Genomic DNA, 18424 nt, shown 5'->3' on the forward strand with positions numbered 1-18424 from the left:
AATGAGAGAATTGAAATTCTTGATGTAATTGTGTTCATATGAGACAATCTCAAAATTGGGTCCCACCCCATGCCTAGTGAATCAGCGTCTGCATTTTAACAAGAGCCCTGGGTGATTCATAAAAGTTTGAAAAGCACTAGACGAGATCAGTGGTTCTCAACATCAGAATCACTTGAGTAGCTTTAAGTAATCCTGATGTGCAGAGACCGATTAAATCAGAATTTGTGGGGGGTGGTGTAGATCCCAGGGGTCTGTGTTTTTTAAAGCTCCTTCTGATGAAGGAGTGTGTAGCTCCTTCTGAATGTGTAGCCAAATTTGAGAACCACTGGACTAGACAGACTTTCTTTTCCTGTGTCACTGACTGACTATTGGTGCAATCTCTCTAGAGAAAGAAGATTGAAGTCATGCTGACCCCAGGAAAAGATAGAGACACTTGCTGGTATCTTACATGGTATTAGCATTGGCTAGACAAGATCTGTCCTGACTTCTGGGACTTCCCTGGTGGTCCAGTGGTTAAGACTTCATGCTCCCAATGCAGGGGGCCTGGTTTCGATTCCTGGTCAGGGAACTAGATCCTGCATGCCGCAACTAAAGATCCTGCACGTGGCAATGAAGATCCCGCGTGCCACAACTAAGACCCGGTGCAGCAAAATAAATAAATATTAAAAAAACAAAAAAGATCTGTCCTGAATTTCAAGACATATTTCTTAAGATTGGCCCAGAGGAGGGCCAATGAGACTTCAAGAATGAGAAGCTGAAGAACCAAACCAAACTAACTGCTATATGCAGTCATAAAACCTAAGTATACAGCAACAATAAGGAAGAAATATTCAGGGATACAAATGACCAGATGAGGAAGAAAAAAAAGACCTTGGGGTAGATGGTGGCTAGGGAGTTGGCAGAGGGAAATGAGTACCTACCTATCTCCTAGGGTCGTTTTTAATGGTTAGTAGTTGACAGTTCTGCCCAAGTCTGTTTCAGTTGACCAAGAAATGAAGTGCTTCGTGGGAGCTGCAGGAGTCCAGTGGTTTTTCAGCAATCATTCTAATTACTGCTTCTATCTCATCTGAAATATTTGGTTTTAGTGAGTCAGGAAAAAATGGAAATCAGACCACTTCTCCTCAATCTTGAAGAAGATTGTTAGCTCCATCCATTTCTTGGAGCTTGATCTTGTTCAGAATCCCTGGTCCAGCAGCTCCACCATCCAATCCAGTGTCCCATCTAAAACCAGGCATTACATTTGTCTGTAACATCCTTTAAGTCTCTTGTCATCTAGAACAGTGGTTTTTCATGACACTGACATGCTGAAGAGACTGGATACTCTTTACTGTCTCATATTTTGGATTTTTTCTGGTCATTTCCTCCCTATATCATATAGCTTATTCTTATATTCCCTATATTTTCTATAAACTGGAAGTTAAATAAGCTTGGTAACAATATAAAATATTGTTGTTGTATATAAAATATTGTTGTTATATTGACAACAATATAAAATCATGGATGCCTGTGTTATATAGCTTCATATCAGGACAAGTGGAATTTCTAGTCATCCCACAATAAATATGGCTAAGGTTGACCCCTGGGTTGGTGGGATTACAGACTGAACTGGAGGGATGGATTTTTTAAAATATTTATTTATTTATTTATTTGGCTGTGCCAGGTCCTAGTTGTGGCAGGATCTTTGTTGCCACATGTGGGATCTAGTTCCCTGACCAGGGATCAAACCCAGGCCCCCTGCATTGGGAACATGGAGTCTTAACCAGTGGACCACCAGGGAAGTCCCAGGGATGGATTTTTATGTGGTAGAAATGACTGAAAGAGGAAGGCCAGGATGCTAAACTATCTGCAAGAGTGATTGTAATTATAGGCCATGGTTAAGGAGGGGAATGCAGCAAGATGGCACTAAAGGAGAGAGAGAATGTTGAGGGATTAGAGGATTAGAGGTTGTGCAAAGGTATGGAAAATTGTTGCTAACACAAGGGTCTTGCCCTTTTTAAAGCAGCCTGGATAATGGGGATAAGACACCTGTTGCTAATATTCACCAATATCTGTGTTTTCTTCCTTGGGGGTACATCGCTGCACTACATTTCCTAGCCTTCCCTGAAGTTAAAGATGATCATGTGATTGATTCTGGCCAATGAAATGTGAACGGAAGTGATGGACACCACTTCCATTTTGGGCTCTAAAAACCTTCTCATGCATGATCCTTTCTCTCTTTGTGCATCAATCCATTGAATGGAGAAGACTCTTACAACCTAGAAAATGGCAGCACACATGCTAGAAGAAGCCTAGGTCTTGGTCATGTGGAAAGCCACCTATCCAAGAGTGCTCATGTTGGGCTGTGATAGCGGCAAGGACTACTAAAGTCTTTGAGGAACTTACTGTGAAGAGGAGCAAGGACACAGGGCAGTAGCTGATGGTGAAAGAGTTTTAAGAGAGGGCTTATTTAGAATGGAAGAAATGAGAAAAATTTTGATGCTCATAGATATAATCCACAGAGAGGAAAAAACTGATAAAGAAGGAGATAGGGGAGGATTGCTAGAGCAACGTACTTGACTAAGCAGGAGGCGATGGGATCCAATGCACAAATGCTGAGTTTAGCATTAGGAGCACAGAAAGGTTGTCTGTTGTAACAGGAGAAAAGGCAGAGTACAAGTACAGTACAAGTGCTGATGTTAGGTTGTAAGAGTCTTCTCCATTCAATAGATAGATGTGAGGGACTTCCCTGGAGGTCCAGTGGTTAAGACTTCGTGCTCCCAATGCAGGGGAATTAAGAGCCCACATGCCAAATGGCACAACCAAAAAAAAAAAAAAAAATTAAAAGAGAGAAGTAAATCAACTTGATTTACTTCTTAAAAGCATTTATATATAACTTTTAAAAAATAGAAATACAAATGTTACGGATACCCTGCCCAATTAGTTCTGGAAAGTTTAACTCATTTTTACAAGTTCAGAAGGTAATTCCACAATATAAAAATACTTTACCTTGTTAAAACATTCACTTTATAATACTCCTATTACAAAGTATGCTGAAACAAAAATACTTGAAATGAGTCCTTTTTGCACATGTTTAAAATAGTTTTATGGAAGGAGCATAATTTCCTCAAATGACAGGCATGTTTTACATTTTGATAGGTATAGCTGTCCTCCAAAATAGTTTTGTTTGAAGAGTAACTAACACTCGCTGTGTGAACCACAGTTGCCCAGGTATTTGGCTTTGATGGGATTGGGTTGGGGTTATGTTAGGTGTCAAGGTTGATGCTGAAGTAGACCTTGCTACAGAGTTAATTGTGGGTGTCGGTGGGTACTGAGCATGGGTGGATCAAGATAACTTTCCCATATTTTTTTTTTCTGGAAAAATGTCTATCTTAGAATTAACAAAACACGCAAGTAAGAGCATTAACATTATACCCCGAATGTCCCAACTACCTAAACATTCTCAAGCCAGGATGCTCAAAACCGCCTTAGAACACCTGTCCAAATATTCAGAAACTCCAGGGACTGGGGAGAAGGGGCCTGGGCACAGTATTTGGGAGACACTCTACAAATCATCCTGTAATTGGAGACTGCTTTAACATACACAAGCCTTTACGCTGCAACTAGAGAAAGAAAATCAAGATGCGAAGGTGGTTCTATAACTTTATTCGACAATCAGCTGTTAGTTCTCATCCACATTAACTGTAGATTTTTGAAACTGGTGACAGGTACACAGGTAACCAATGTATAGAGCTTGTTTGGTGAATCTTCATCTTCATTATGTTTTCTGGACAACTGCACACAGATACAGTATGGGACATTCCTTATTCCTTTGGCCCAGACATCTTTGTTGAGTCTGGTGTCAATGTGTACATCTGGAGTTCCCATAACCTTCATGGCAAATTTCCGTATTTCTTTGAGTGCCCGAGGGGCGTGCTTCTTGAAACTCACTCCATGGATGTGTTTGTGAATGTTGATAGTGTATTCTCTGGTCACTGCCTCATTGATTTCAGACCGGCCCTTCTTCTTCTCACTGCCCTTCTTTGTGGGAGCCATTCTGCCGGGCTCGGGTTGGAAAGCTTTTCCCATATTAAGGTTTGGAATGTAGCTGCTTTCAAATTCCTTTCTGATGTTTCTCTATTTTTGTCCTCAGATATTTCTGTTTGCACTAGACGTTCAGCTGCTTTCCCATTGGTGTCTGAAAGGGTTTATTCCTCTGTAACTAGTCAATCCTAAATACCACCAGCAAAGCTTTCAGCTCAAGCCTAATACTTATTTACTTCATCATCAAATTCATCATCAAGGAAGATCAATAGGGGTATTTCCAACATATCCAAAAATTCTCATACTTTTCCTGAGTAAAATATTATTGCCTCTCAGTTAATGATCTTCAAGGCTCAACCATACACACTTTTCCCCTTTTCCACTTCTGGGAAATATTCATAATCTATCAAGACAGAGCTAGTCTCAACATAATGCTAAAAGCTTTTGCATAATAATGAAAGATTGTTGAGGACAAAGATCTCAGAATACTTATTATCCCACATAGAAACCGTTGGTTCTGGGTAATGAACACATACTTAATAATTTGAGTATAACACTCCTGGGCCATGTTTCAAGCCTCTCCCATGTTGTTGTCCATTTCCCCGCCCATCAATAGCTTTCCCCGAGGGGTTCTAATCATCATCCTGTTCAACTACCTCCATTCTTGACATGTCTCTTTAAGGATGGGAATCAAAATTTGAAATGCCGTATACAAGGGGAAAATCTGTGTATGCTCGGAGTAAATGCAATCTAGTGAGTACACTGGCAGAAGTAATAACTGTTTTGTTCATGGAATGATTCATTGATATTACCTGTATGTGTCTTTTTCTTTAATCATACGCAGGTTTGTTTTTTTTTTTAATGGATTGGTTTGTTTGTTTTTTTAAAATTTATTTTATTTATTTTTGGCTGTGTTGGGTCTTCGTTTCTGTGCGAAGGCTTTCTCCAGTTGCGGCGAGTGGGGCCACTCTTCATCGCGGTGCGCGGGCCTCTCACTGTCGCGTGGCCTCTCCCGTTGTGGAGCACAGGCTCCAGACGCGCAGGCTCAGTAGTTGTGGCTCACGGGCTTAGTTGCTCCGCGGCATGTGGGATCTTCCCAGACCAGGGCCCGAACCCGTGTCCCCTGCATTGGCAGGCAGATTCTCAACCGCTGCACCACCAGGGAAGCCCAATTTAGATTTTTAAAAATAATGCTTGTGGGACTTCCCTGGTGGTCCAGTGGTTAAGAATCTGCCATCCAATGCAGTGGACACGGGTTCGATCCCTGGTCAGGGAACTGAGATCCCACATGCTGCGGACCAACTAAGCCTGTGCATTAGAGATCCTGCTCGCCACAACTAGAGAGAAGCTCGTGTGCTGCAACTAAGACCCGGTGCAGCCAAATAAAATAATAATAATAATAATAATAATGCTTGTGTTAATCAACTATACTCCAATATAAAATAAAGATTAAGGACTTCCCTGGTGGTCCAGTGGTTAAGTCTTCACACTCCCAATGGCAGGGGACACAGGTTTGATGGCTGGTCAGGGAACTAAGATCCGTGCAGCCAAATAAAATAAAATTAAAAAAAATTTTTAAATAAAATAAAATGGAAGCTTGTGATGGAATTGCTCTGAATCTTGACTGTGATTGAATCTGAATCTACACATGTGGAAAAACTGCATATAACTAAACACACATGCAAAGACATAAACGCAAGTTGAATACATGTAACACTGGTGAAATCTGAATAAAGCTAGTGGATTATATCAATGTGGAAGAAAAATAACGTTTGAAAACATTTATCTTGAATACTGAGGTTTTAAAGTTCTTCCTTGAGATTCCCTGGTGATGCAGTGGTTGAGAATCCACCTGCCAATGCAGGGGACAGGGGTTCGAGCCCTGGTCTGGGAAGATCCCACATGCCATGGAGCAACTAAGCCCGTGAGCCACGACTACTGAGCCTGTGCTCTAGAGCCCATGAGCCACAACTGCTGGAGCCCATGCTCTGCAACCTACAACAAAGAATAGCCCCCGCTCGCCGCAACTAGAGAAAGCCCACACGCAGCAATGAAGACCCAATGCAACCTAAATAAATAAATAAATTTATCAAAAAAAATCTTTTTTGAGAATTAAAGTTCTTCCTCCATTTGCCCTGGTCTTACTTGCCCCATGCTAGTCCGTGTCCTTCCTCTACCCTCTAGATAACCAGTAGCAGCAACCCCTCCCCCAATAACTACCAAAAATGTCTCCAGACATTGCTGAATATCCCCTGGGGGAAAATTGCCCCTAGTTGAGAACCACTGCTCTAATGGTATTAAATGTTGCTTTCCTGGTTCACACCGCAACTGACTCTCTGTCTGGAATTCTGATTCCCTCAACCAACCCCTCTACTCCCTTTCATCCAGATCAACCAGGTTTTTAGCACCATAAATTGCTTCTTTATTTGGTCCCAGGAGTAGAAAAAGTGAATGTATTTCTCAGCTGGTGGAGGATGAATAATGGACAAAGCCTTTTAATTTCTGAGAAAGAGGATTATTGGCACAGCCTCCTAATTGCAGGAATGGATGAGATGAGAGCTCTGGTGGTGTCAGCAGGTCCCCACGCTAGATAAGAGACTGCCTGCCTGCACATCCCATCTCCTGACTTCCAAACATGTACTTTAGAAGTTGGCCCAGAGAATGAGTCTGTACAGCATAATTTTTAAGTCAGATCTGGTTTCGGTTTCTCCACTCTCTCGTTGTGTGACTTAGTCAAACCTGTAGTTTTTCTAAGACTTCATTTCTACCTCTGTGTAACAGGCAACATAATATTTACTGCACAAAGTGTTACATATGAAAAAGCCATTTAATTTTTTTTAAAACCTTTTCTAGACCCACCACTAGAACGTGTTCATTATCAAATGACTCTTATACTTAAAATAAATAAATAAATAAAGCTATGGATGTTTTGTTTCCAGACAGTTAGTACCAGAGAATCATGATTACCACCCATGGCCATCACTTTGTACTTCGCTTTGTCAGTAGCGTGTGTGTGTTGGGTAAGGGTGTTCCTATAATCAGATCACATATTTTGCTAATAATGAGTGAAGTGACAAGATGGTTCATGAAAAGGGAAACGACAACATAAAACGAAACCTGAATGACACCTTTAGTTACCCATGTCTTGCATTCTGACCCAATTCAAACACAGGTATTTTGATCAGAGGATGATTTTCCTTCTCTTAAAGCAGATATTTTCATTCTCTTCTGCACAAATTAGCCCTCATCCCAAGGATGGTTTGCAGCATTGGTGGAAGTAGTGGTGGAAACATTTCTCCTTAATTAAAAATCATATTTTTTTAAAAATTGTTTATTTATTTTTGGCTGCATAGGGTCTTCGTTTCTGCGCGCAGGCTTTCTCTAGTTACGGCAAGCAGGAGCTACTCTTTGTTGAGGTGCACAGCCTTCTCGTGCGATGGCTTCTCTTGTTGCAGAGCACGGGCTCTAGGTACACAGGCTTCAGTAGTTGTGGCACGCGGCCTCCAGAGCGCAGGCTCAGTAGTTGTGGCGCACGGGCTTCGTTGCTCTGCGGCATGTGGGATCTTCCCTGACCAGGGCTCGAACCCGTGTTCCCTGCATTGGCAGGCGGATTCTCAACCACTGCGCAACCAGGGAAGCCCCAAGGAAGAACTGGATTCTTAACCACTGTGCCACCAGGAAGTCCTAAAAATCATATTTTCACTAGGTCGTTTGAGCCTCTTGGCTAACTCATTTCCTGCCTGTGGACAGGCTCCCTGGTAAACATCTTTGTGTTTCTCTTGGATAGGAGTGAAAGATGATCTCTAGTCACAGATGTCTCAGGCATGAAGAAGGCTTCACTTTTAATTTCTCTGGGGTGCAAATCCTCAAACCTAAATAAAATCCTTGCTTCTCCACAGTACGCACAGCTGAGCCAAGCTTTCGTGTGCCTGGGATCTGGACATACCAGGATTTACAATTCCTACCAGGTTTTATGCCTTAGAGTCAGGATTGCCAGTTTCGATCACGAAGGACCCCTTGCCTTCCTCTTTTAAATCGATCATAGAAGAATCTCTGAGATGCATTTAGCGTTTTACCTCTAGCAAGTTGTACATGTCCTAGTGGCTCCATCTGCTGCCAGGAAGCGGGACAGCACTTCATCCTTCACATTTTAGACAGAGGGGCGGAGCAAAGTCAGTGATGATTAAGAACTACCTGCCTCCTTCCGCTGCTGTTTAATCAGAATCCTCCTGGATTGAGGACTGAGTAGCATTTGTGGCTCAGTGTTTGTTTGTTTATACTTTAAGTCTGCAGCTGCTGATATATCAATGGTACTCCAACCTATTTTCTTTTTCCCTCATGACAAGGTTTTACTTAGAGTCAATTAGAAATACATATGTGGGAATTCCCTGGTGGTCCACTGGTTAGGAATCCGCGCTTCCACTGCAGGGGGCACGGGTTCCATCCCTGGTCGGGGAAGTAAGATTCCGCATGCCGCGGGGCCTTCCCCCCACCCCAGACACACAAAAATACCATACGTAGGCTAATGGGCCAGGATGGCAGCAGCCTGCAGCAGTGTTTGCATGGTTGACTGTTCCTAAGTGTGTCTGCCACCAGTGTGTATGTCCCCAGGTTGAGCCAAAGTCAGCCACCACAACCCTACCCCCCAGGAGACTCTCTGAGACCAGCAGCTATGGAGGCTGAGAAATTCAATATCAAGATGCCAGCAGATTCAGTGTCTGATGAGAGTCTGCTTCCTGGTTCATAGACAGCTATCTTCTCACTGCATCCTCACATGGCAGAAGGGGCAAGGGAGCTCGCTGGGGTCCCTTTTATAATCTCATTGATGAGACTCCATCCTCATGACCTAATCACCTCCCAAAGGCCCCACCTCCAAATACCATCACATGGGGGATTAGATTTCAACCTATGAACCTGGGGGGAACTCATTCAGTCCACCGCAATCAGCGATGGTGTTTTGTTCATTTGTGGGTCCCCATTACAATGCACAGTGCCTGACATATAATAGATCCTCGGTTCATACTCACTGAATTTATTGAATGAATGCATTAATGAATGAATTTGTTATTAAAGGAATAAATGGTTCTGAAAAAATACATATATAACTCTTCAGATATTTTGCTTCAGACACTATTGGTAGGTTGTGATTTCCTAGGAATTTTTTCATTTTTGTATGGGCTTTCAATTCTCTTTTTTTCCCAGCTTTTTTTGAGGTACAATTGACGTATAACATCGTGTAAGTTTAAAGTGTGATGATTCGATACATGTACATGTTGCAAAGTGTTTACCACGATAAGGTTAGTTACATCCTTCACCTCACATAATTACCGTTTGTTTTTTTTTTTTTTTCGGAGAACGTATTTATTTATTTATTTTTAACTTTTTGGCCTGGCCACATGGCTTGTGAGATCTTAGTTTCCCTGGGCCCTTGGCAGTGAGACCGCAGAGTCCTAGCCACTGAACCACCAGGAATTCCCTTGTTGTTGTTATGGTGAGAACATTAAGCTCTATCCTTGTAGCAACCTTTAGGTATACAATAGAGTATTGTTAACTATAGTCACCATGCTGCACATTAGATCCCCAGGACTTAACTTATAACTTATAGTTTGCACCCTTGACCAACATCTCCCCATATTCCCCACCCCCTCAGCCCCTGGCAACACTGTTCTACTCGGTTTCTTTTTTTTTTTTCCTCTAATTATTTGTTTATTTTTGGCTGCGTTGGGTCTTCATTGCTTCACACTGGCTTTCTCTAGTTGCGGCAAGCAGGAGCTACTCTTCGTTGTGATGCGCGGGCTGTTCATTGCCGTGGCCTCTCTTATTGTGGAGCACAGGCTCTAGGCACGTGGGCTTCAGTAGTTGTGGTTTGCGGGCTCAGTAGTTGTGGCGCACGGGCTCTAGAGCGCAGGCTCAGTAGTTGTGGCACACGGGCTTAGTTGCTCCGCGGCATGTAGGATCTTCCCGGGCCAGGGATCAAACCTGTGTCCCCTGCATTGGCAGGCAGATTCTTAACCACTGTGCCACCAGGGAAGCCCTGCATTCCCTTTTAAGTAAATGTATTTTATTTCCTTGTAGAAAGTTTGAAAAATATAAAAAGAATGAAGAAAATAGATAAATAAATAAACAAACAAACAAATATCCAACCACACGAAATGAGTTACCATGAAGGTTTTCTTTCCCTCCAGCCTTTTAAAATGTTCTCTCCTACCCTGGAGACCATAGGTGATAGGGAATCAGGGTTTGTTTGGGGAAAGGAGAACTGAGAAATGGATGCCACATCCAAGGAAGGAGCTGGTGGGCAAATTACCCACTCCTCGTAGAAGGGAGGTAGTGACAAAAAATAACAATACAGGACTCTTTTAGAGACCTTGTAATTGAAATGAGCCCATGTTAAATCCTTTAACGAGGATCCTTTGGAGGGCAAGTCTGGTGACTGCAGCCGAGGTAATTCCAGCTCCAACAGCATATATTAAAGTTGCTGCAGTTGGATCTTGGGAGTGGTGGGGTGGGGAGTAGGGCAGTGAGGCAGAGGGGCCACCTGTCCCACTCCTTGCCTCTCCATCCTGCCTCCATACTCTCAGCTGAATGTCCCAAAGCATTTACTTTGGAGAAAATAAAAAAGACTGTTCAAAGCAGGCCTGAGCCACCTGGGTACGACCTCTGGGAATAATGCAGTAGGACCAGGGATCTATTTTGTTGGTTTTGGGAACTGAGGCCGTGATCAAGTGGCGTCCCTCTAAATGTCCCTAGGGGGGCATTTGTCTTGCATCTCTAGAGGTGAAATTCTTGGACCGGAACAAGCAAAAAAAAATTTCTTATAAAAAAGAAAACAGTGACTTCCCTGGTGGCACAGTGGTTAAGAATCCACCTGCCAATGTAAGGGACACGGGTTCGAGCCCTGGTCTGGGAAGATCCCACATGCCACAGAGCAACTAAGCCCATGCACCATAACTACTGAGCCTGCACTCTAGAGCCCGTGAGCCACAACTACTGAAGCCCACATGCTACAACTACTGAAGCCCATGTGCCTAGAGCCCATGCTGTGCAACAAGAGAAGCCACCGCAATAAGAAGCCCACGCAGCGCAACGAAGAGTAGCCCCTGCTCGCAACAACTAGAGAAAGCCCGAGTGCAGCAACAAAGATCCAACGCAGCCATAAATAAACAAACAAATAAATAAATAAATGTATTTTAAAAAAGGAAAAATAAATTTCCTCTCAATATATGTAAACGATGCTTGCATGACCACATGCCTTTTAGAGACATTGTGGGAACTTTAGAGAAATTGCAGAGACTCTGCCAGGTGCATCCAAGCATCTGCTTTGTACCAGCAGTTCCCAAACTTCAGGGTGCATCAGAGTGACCTGGAAGGCTTGTTAAAATACAGATTGCTGGACTCCACCCTCCCTCCACCCCACCCCCCACCCAGAGTTCTGATTCAGTAGGCCAGGGTGGGCCCGAGAATCTGCACATCTGACAAGTTCCCAAGTGAGTGATGCTGCTGGTCCAGGGGCCACTGCTGACCCGTAGAGCTGCACCATCCACCTCTAACCAAACAGGGTGCGTTCCAGAGTCAAGTAAGATTATGCAGTTGTACTCAGGGTTTTGTACCTATTTTGCACTCAGCCTGGTAACCCAGTGCCTTTCCGTTACTAAAGCAGGACATTTTCTCAGGAAACTAGATGAAGAGCTTTTTGTAGTGAATGAAGTTTTTAAAAGAATTTCTCCTTTTCTCGTTCAGACCTGAGATTGAAGCTATTACAAAGTTTTCCTTTTCCATTGGAAATAGCTCATTGTCATCAAATAGCTCATGGCGTCGTCCCTCTATAAAGTGATCTCAGGGAGGATTATGTTGTAGTACTTCCTCAAACAGAAGCTAACAGCATTGATAATATTGAGTTGGCCCAAAAGCTTGTTCGTGTTTTTCCGTAAGATCTTACCAGGCACTTTTCACCAGCCTGTGAAAATACATCACCGGTATTTCTGCTTGTTACTGGGGGAAGGAGGCAGCTTGAGGGTGGGGATGGGGTCCAGGGAGGATTGGAACCAAACAACTTTTACCAGAATTTAAAGAGCTTACCAGGATATTTCAGAGAAGGTCACTAGCATGCAGACCTTTAAAATCTTTCATTAGATTTGTCTAATTGTAGCAAAGTGCTGTGTCTTTTTTAGAACTTTCAAATGCAGAAAAACCTCTGTGTTCCCTAGAGGTTATAATTCTATGGCTTTCAAGCCACAGACAAGCTCTCCATGGCGCCTTATTGGGAGCTGAAGTCAGCTCGCCTAAGTACAACCTTCTGAATAAAGCATGACTCACTCTCCCTAAACAATCAGCCTATCTGTTTATATAACTCCTATCAGGCATGTAAAGTGGAGAAGTGGTCTGGAAGAGCATGTGTATTACCAGAGGGCATGTTATTAGGCTCTTCCCATATTACACTGTCTTCTCTAATAAAAGAAAGATAAAGGGAGGAAAACATACTCAAAAGCTTCTATGTCTGCTCACTGACCTGACGCACTTACTAGATAGGTATTGAGCAGATTAGTTCCCTGAACCAATGTGTTTCAGAGAAAATTCAGAAAATTGGGTATTAGCATTTTGGCGAGATTTTCCTTTGATGCTGAAGAGGCTCAGAGACACCTCTTCTTTGTATTTTTCATCAGTGCTTAAAAAGGTTTTGCATTTCATTCTTTCCATTCCATCTGCCTAGCAAACCTCACACCCTGGACGAATGACTGACTGCTAGAATCCAAAGTATTTCCCCCACCCCACCCCACCCCACCCCCCACCCGTTAGCGCAAGTTTGTGTGCCCAACACCCAGTGAGACCAAACAAACCAAAACATTGGAGTTTGAAGCAGAGAAAGGTTTATTGCAGGGCCATGCAAGGAGACAGGTGGCTCACGCTCTAAAAAACCCCCAAGCTCTCTGAAGGGTTTCGGCAAAGCGTTTTTTTCCCCACCATTTCCTTTTTTTTTTTTTTTTATTGGGATATAGTTGTTTTACAATGTTGTGTTAGTTTCTACTGTACAGCAAAGTGGAGTTCCCTGTGCTATACAGCAGGTTCTTATTAGTTATCTATTTTATACATATTAGTGTATACATGTCAATCCCGATCTCCCAATTCATCCCACCCCACCCCGGCCCCCGCATTCTGCCCTTGATGTCCATACGTTTGTCCTCTATATCCGTGTCTCTATTTCTGCATTGCAAATAGGTGCAAAAACAAATATCGTATATTAACGCATATATGTGGAATCTAGGAAAATTGGTACAGATGAATCGGCAGGCATTTTTAAAAGCCAGGTGAGGGAGTTCCCTGGCGGTCCAGTGGTTAGGACTTTCACTGCTGAGGGCCTGGGTTCAATCTCTGGTCAGGGAACTAAGATCCTGCAAGCCTCGAGGCGAGGCCAAAAATAAAAAAGCCAGGTGAGGGAGGGGTGTTGCAGGGTCTGTGATCAGCCCGTGCACAGTTCTCTGATTGGCTGATGGTGAGGTAACAGGGCGGTGTCACAGGGGTTCACATGATCAGTCCTTAGTCTCCAGGAGCCCTGGGGCTACTCGCTCACGGTCATCCGGTAGTTAACATCTTCCGTTTGGTGGGGGGTTTTCACATCTGCAAAACAACTCAGGAAATGTGCATCAAACACTGTTATCTAGGTACTTCAGAGAGGAGCTAGAGCAGAGGATATGGGGGAAGCCCTGTCCCCAGGAAGGCCCCATTGGGTCCTGCTCAGTTATACTACTCTTGTTTAGTTAGAACTGATAGAGGGACTTCCCTGGTGGTCCAGTGGTTAAGACTCTGCAATTCCAGTGCAGGGGGCGTGGGTTCGATCCCTGGTCCCTGGTGGTCCAGTGGTTAAGACTCTGCAATTCCAGTGCAGGGGGCGTGGGTTCGATCCCTGGTTGGGGAACTAAGATCTCACATGCCCCGTGGCACGGCCAAAAAACAACACAACAAACAACAAAAAAAGAACTGGTAGAGAAACACATCACACTGAAGAATTATTTTACTATCAGTTCATGGCTTTCACCTGCATCTAGATTCTCGGTCCCTCTAGTCCTACTGTCCAATATGGTAGCCACTAACCATGTATGGCTGCTGAGCACTGGTACTGTGTCTTATCCAAATTAAGATAGACTGTAAGGACTTCCAGCCAAGATGAAGTACAGGAACCAGATTTATCCTCCTACCCGAAACGATGGAAAAACAGTGCAAAATATATGGAATAACCGTTTTCAACACATTGGATATCAGGCAATGAAGGGCAGGGAATCCCTGACACATGGGAAACAAATGAGGCAAGCTCTACAGTTGTGCCAGCCTATGGCCTAAACCATTTACAAGCCACGGGGCAGAGAAGAGAAACCCAGCAGAGCCCAGCAGTCTCTCTGAGATAAGCAGTTGCCTTTGGGAGTCGAGGGAGGCCAAGGTGAGTAGAGTTTGCAGGGCAGCATCACAGAGCGGAGGGAGCTACACAGAGGGAAGGAGTCTGGAAATATGCAGACGGTCCCCCTGGAGTCCTCAGCTGTGTGATCGAAACATGTGTGTGAGGCCAGAGAGGACCACCCTAGCTAAGCGTAGGAGGGAAGAGTACACAGTGCTCACACAAGGCCAGGACAGAGCATCCAGTGAGAGGAACAGCCATTAAAGTAGAAAGAAACCTGAATACCATCTATGGAAGTGCACTTAGAAATTAGAGCCTCACAAAGGCCTCCCCACTCTGATAGGCCTGCTGGATCAATGGCCCTTCAAGTCTCCCAGTATTTATGCTTTTGAATGAACAGTGTGAAAAAAATCTTTCCTGGTGACACAGAAAGTTTAGCTGGTCCTCTAAAAAATGTGCTTATGTGGAATTCCCTGGTGGTCCACTGGTCAGGACTCCGCATTTTCACTGTCAAGGGCCCGGGTTTGATCCCTGGTTGGGGAACTAAGATCCAACAAGCCGTGTGGAGTGGCCAAAAAATAAATAAATTAATTAATTAATTAAAACTGTGCTCATAGATGCCACTTAGGACTCGTGCCTCGACCAATGGCTGCCAGTTATCCAGACCATGTAGTCTCTGCCTGTTGAGTTCACCTTGGCCTTGTAGGTGCTTCTCTTGGATGGAGTCCCTTTCAAGATGACTCACGTTCAACTCCCTTCTGTGGGAGCTGTATCTGCACAGCAGGGAGCTGACACATTTGTCCTCAGGACTCTGGAAGTACAGGCAGTTGCCAACAGCGCCCTCTATCTTTGTTCATGTCAATCAGTCTCTCACTCTACCAGTCTAGATCCAGCCAGGAAAACAGACACCACACTAGGTATTTCAAACATAGAAAATGTATGAATGGGGATTTGTTAAGAAAATATTTCAAGAGCTCATGGAGCAAAACGGGGAAGGAAGTGTAACACAGAATTTAGTGTTTGCGGGCAATTGTTCCAGGCCCAGATCTGGAAGATCCTGAGGCAGGAGCACACTCACTGCCCACAGGGGTCGAGCCTGCTGCCGCCAGAACCCCTGGTTTCTGCTGCTGAAACTGCCAAAGGCTGTAGCCTGCAGCCACCCATGGTTGCAGGAGATGTTTCCAGACAGAGGGATAAAACAGTGACTTCTCCCCTCCTTCTGCCTTCTCATCTTCCCCGTGTTTCTGCCATTGGTCAAACATAACTAGAATCTGCTGCCCAGGGATTCCAGGAAGTGCAGTTTATAGGGATCCAGCCCCCTGCAAGACAGAGCAGAGCACCACAGATCATTTGTATTCTTCCACCGAAGAATAGAAATGGAGCTGAGAACAAATGGAAAAATAACTGGGCCACTCACCTTTAGATTTTTGTTTTTAAAGAAATGAGACGGTACCAGTCTCCCAAACTCTAGAGAGCGCATGTTAAGTATGTGAGTGGTTTTCTGAAGCGTCCCCTTACTTGGCTTTAGGTGGGCAGCGAGTAGCAAAGCACAATGACAAAGATAAATATTAAAATACTGAATAACTTTTTATACTCATGGCTATCCTGTAACAATTGTGTTCACATTTGCACTGATGGTGCAAAAGCAATGGTGGGTCAGACTGCTGGTGCCTTAGCACAAATCAAGACAGTGGCACCAAACTGTGCTATAGTTACTGTATTCTTTACCACATGTACTCACAGTCAAAATAAAGGCCACTTTCAGCTTGAGACTGTCTTTGATAAAGTAGTAAACAGAGACTGTATAAAGGAATGACTCCTGTTGCGCCAACCCTGGCCCTGGTTTAGTTTCTGCCATCTGAAGCCTTATGGCTCAGGGCCCAACCTCTGGACCCAGATGCTGAGAGACAAACATGTTTGTTTGTTTGTTTGTTTGGATAAGGTAACTGAAGACCACCTATACTTCCTATAAGATCAGCAATGCCTTAAGGATTTTGTCCTAAATAGGGTCTACTTATCATGGAGATCCAGAGTCCCTCAGAGCTCCGGGTTGTGTGATAACATGAAGAAAATACTTTTCAACCTAGAATTCTATACCCAAACATACTATAGAGTGAGTATAAAATAAAGGCAATTCAGCTAGGCAAGCTTCCTTTCATAACAACCTGCAGAGGACATAGTCATCAAAATAGGGAAGGAGGGACTTCCCTGGGGGTCCAGTGGTTAAGACTCCGCTCTTCCACTGCAGGGGCCATGGGTTCAGGGAACTAAGATCCCACATGCCGCACAGCACAGCTGAAAAAAAAAAAGGGAAGGAAACCAAAAAGAGAGGTAAACATGAAATCAGGAAAAAGGAGATCCAAAGCATCACCCCAGGATGACAAGTGAACACAGGCACAGAGGGCAAAAAATCCACGTGAGTGCTCGGAAGGCTTCAAAGAGGAATGGAAATAATTGGTGAAGAATTTCGAGTTGAATTACTGGTCAGCATAGAGAAAACTAAGTGTATAGGAAAACATATTAATTCCTGAGAAGATAAAAGGTTATGCAGAAAAAGAAAATAATCATTTTCAATTTGCTACACGTCTCACTTTTGAATAACATTCCTAATCAAAGTGGGAATTTAATGTATACAACTTCATGCTGAGGAGTAAGAAATAGCAAGACAATCAAATTAAATACAGAATTAATCAGTTAACTGAATATTGTGGGACATTAAAAAAAACTGTTTTCCAGGACCTACCACGTTCACTGGAGCTATTTCCACTTGCTTCTCTTCATAGGGTGACTCCCCCCTACTGACCCTGATATCAACAAGCCGTATTATGTGAGCTACTCTATTTTGAATCTTGCTGCCTGAGGTCTGGCTGCTACCCCTGGTTGTTCCACACTGTAAAGTTCTTTTAAGTGTTCAGCCAACAGAGGAGGCAATTTTTACCTTCTATTGGCCCAACTCCATCTGGTCTTTCAAGCTTACTGATAAGGGGAAGATCACAAGAAAAGTTTCAGCAGAATGCAGTTGTTATTTTGTAAACACTAGTGCTTTAAACTTGCTATACATTGAAGCAAATAATATATATTTTAATTTGAACTGGATATGTGAATTGGATATCATAACCAGTTGATTTTTTCATTGTGTTAGAGGTATTGTCACTAAACAAGGTCAATTGGTTCTCTCAGTATCACAGCCAGTATAGTCCAAGGGACCATTTGTCCCCGAGTCTGTGTTGTACTTTATATGTGAGGTCTGTTTCTGTGACTCTTACAGCTGGTGGTGGGATGGATTGAGTACACTTGCTGCCGGTAGCAATAAATATTTTCTATGTCACACACAAAAGAAAAGAGAAAGGAAGGGAAGGGAAGGGAGGGGAAGGAGGGGAGGGAGGGGGGAAGGGAAGGTAGTGGAGGGAGGAAAAGAAAAGAAAAGAAAGGAAAAAAAATTAGTGTTTGGATCTGAAATTGGGGTGTGACAACCCTTATATACAATGCGATCTACAGTAGTCCACCCTTATCCTTGGGGGGTACATGTTCCAAGACCCCTGGTGGATGCCTGAAACAAAAGATGGTATTGAACTTTATACCCAAGGGTTTGAACCCTGAACACAAGCATGTGACACCCCGACAGTTGATCTGATAACCAAAAGGGCTACGAAGTGACTAAGGGGCAGGATACGATGGACAGAGGGATGATTCACGTTCTGGGTGGGTGAGATTTCATCACTTTATGCAACAATGGGCAATTTCAAATGTATGGATGGCATACCTTCATGCATAATTTATGCATACATAAATTTCTGGAATTTTCCATTTGATAATTTTGAACTGCCGTTGACCGCGGATAATTGAAGCTGCGGAGAGAGAAACTGTGGCTCAGGGGTGGGGGAGGGGTAGAATTGCATGGAGAAATGCTTTGTTTCAGGAAAGCTAGCAGTAGTATGAATGGCAAGGAAAATAATGCGTTGAGGAAAAGGGCTTCATGTGGGTCATCAGCTACTCCTCTAACTCATGCCTGCCACT

At 43.6% G+C, this 18424-nt stretch overlaps 1 protein-coding gene and 1 long non-coding RNA gene across 3 annotated transcripts in view; one reads left to right on the forward strand and one right to left on the reverse strand.

The window, feature by feature from the left end:
• The window catches only part of LOC137774916 (uncharacterized), a 156041-nt gene that overhangs the window by 83022 nt on the left and 54595 nt on the right, over nt 1-18424 (forward strand). The window lies entirely within an intron of this gene.
• LOC137775128 (large ribosomal subunit protein eL31-like) lies at nt 3652-4032 on the reverse strand. The gene has a single exon (XM_068560795.1). It carries the CDS (start codon nt 4030-4032, stop codon nt 3652-3654), a length of 381 nt encoding a protein of 126 aa, XP_068416896.1.

This window comes from Eschrichtius robustus, chromosome 13 (assembly GCF_028021215.1).
Source record: "Eschrichtius robustus isolate mEscRob2 chromosome 13, mEscRob2.pri, whole genome shotgun sequence".
NCBI classification, from domain to species: domain Eukaryota; kingdom Metazoa; phylum Chordata; class Mammalia; order Artiodactyla; family Eschrichtiidae; genus Eschrichtius; species Eschrichtius robustus.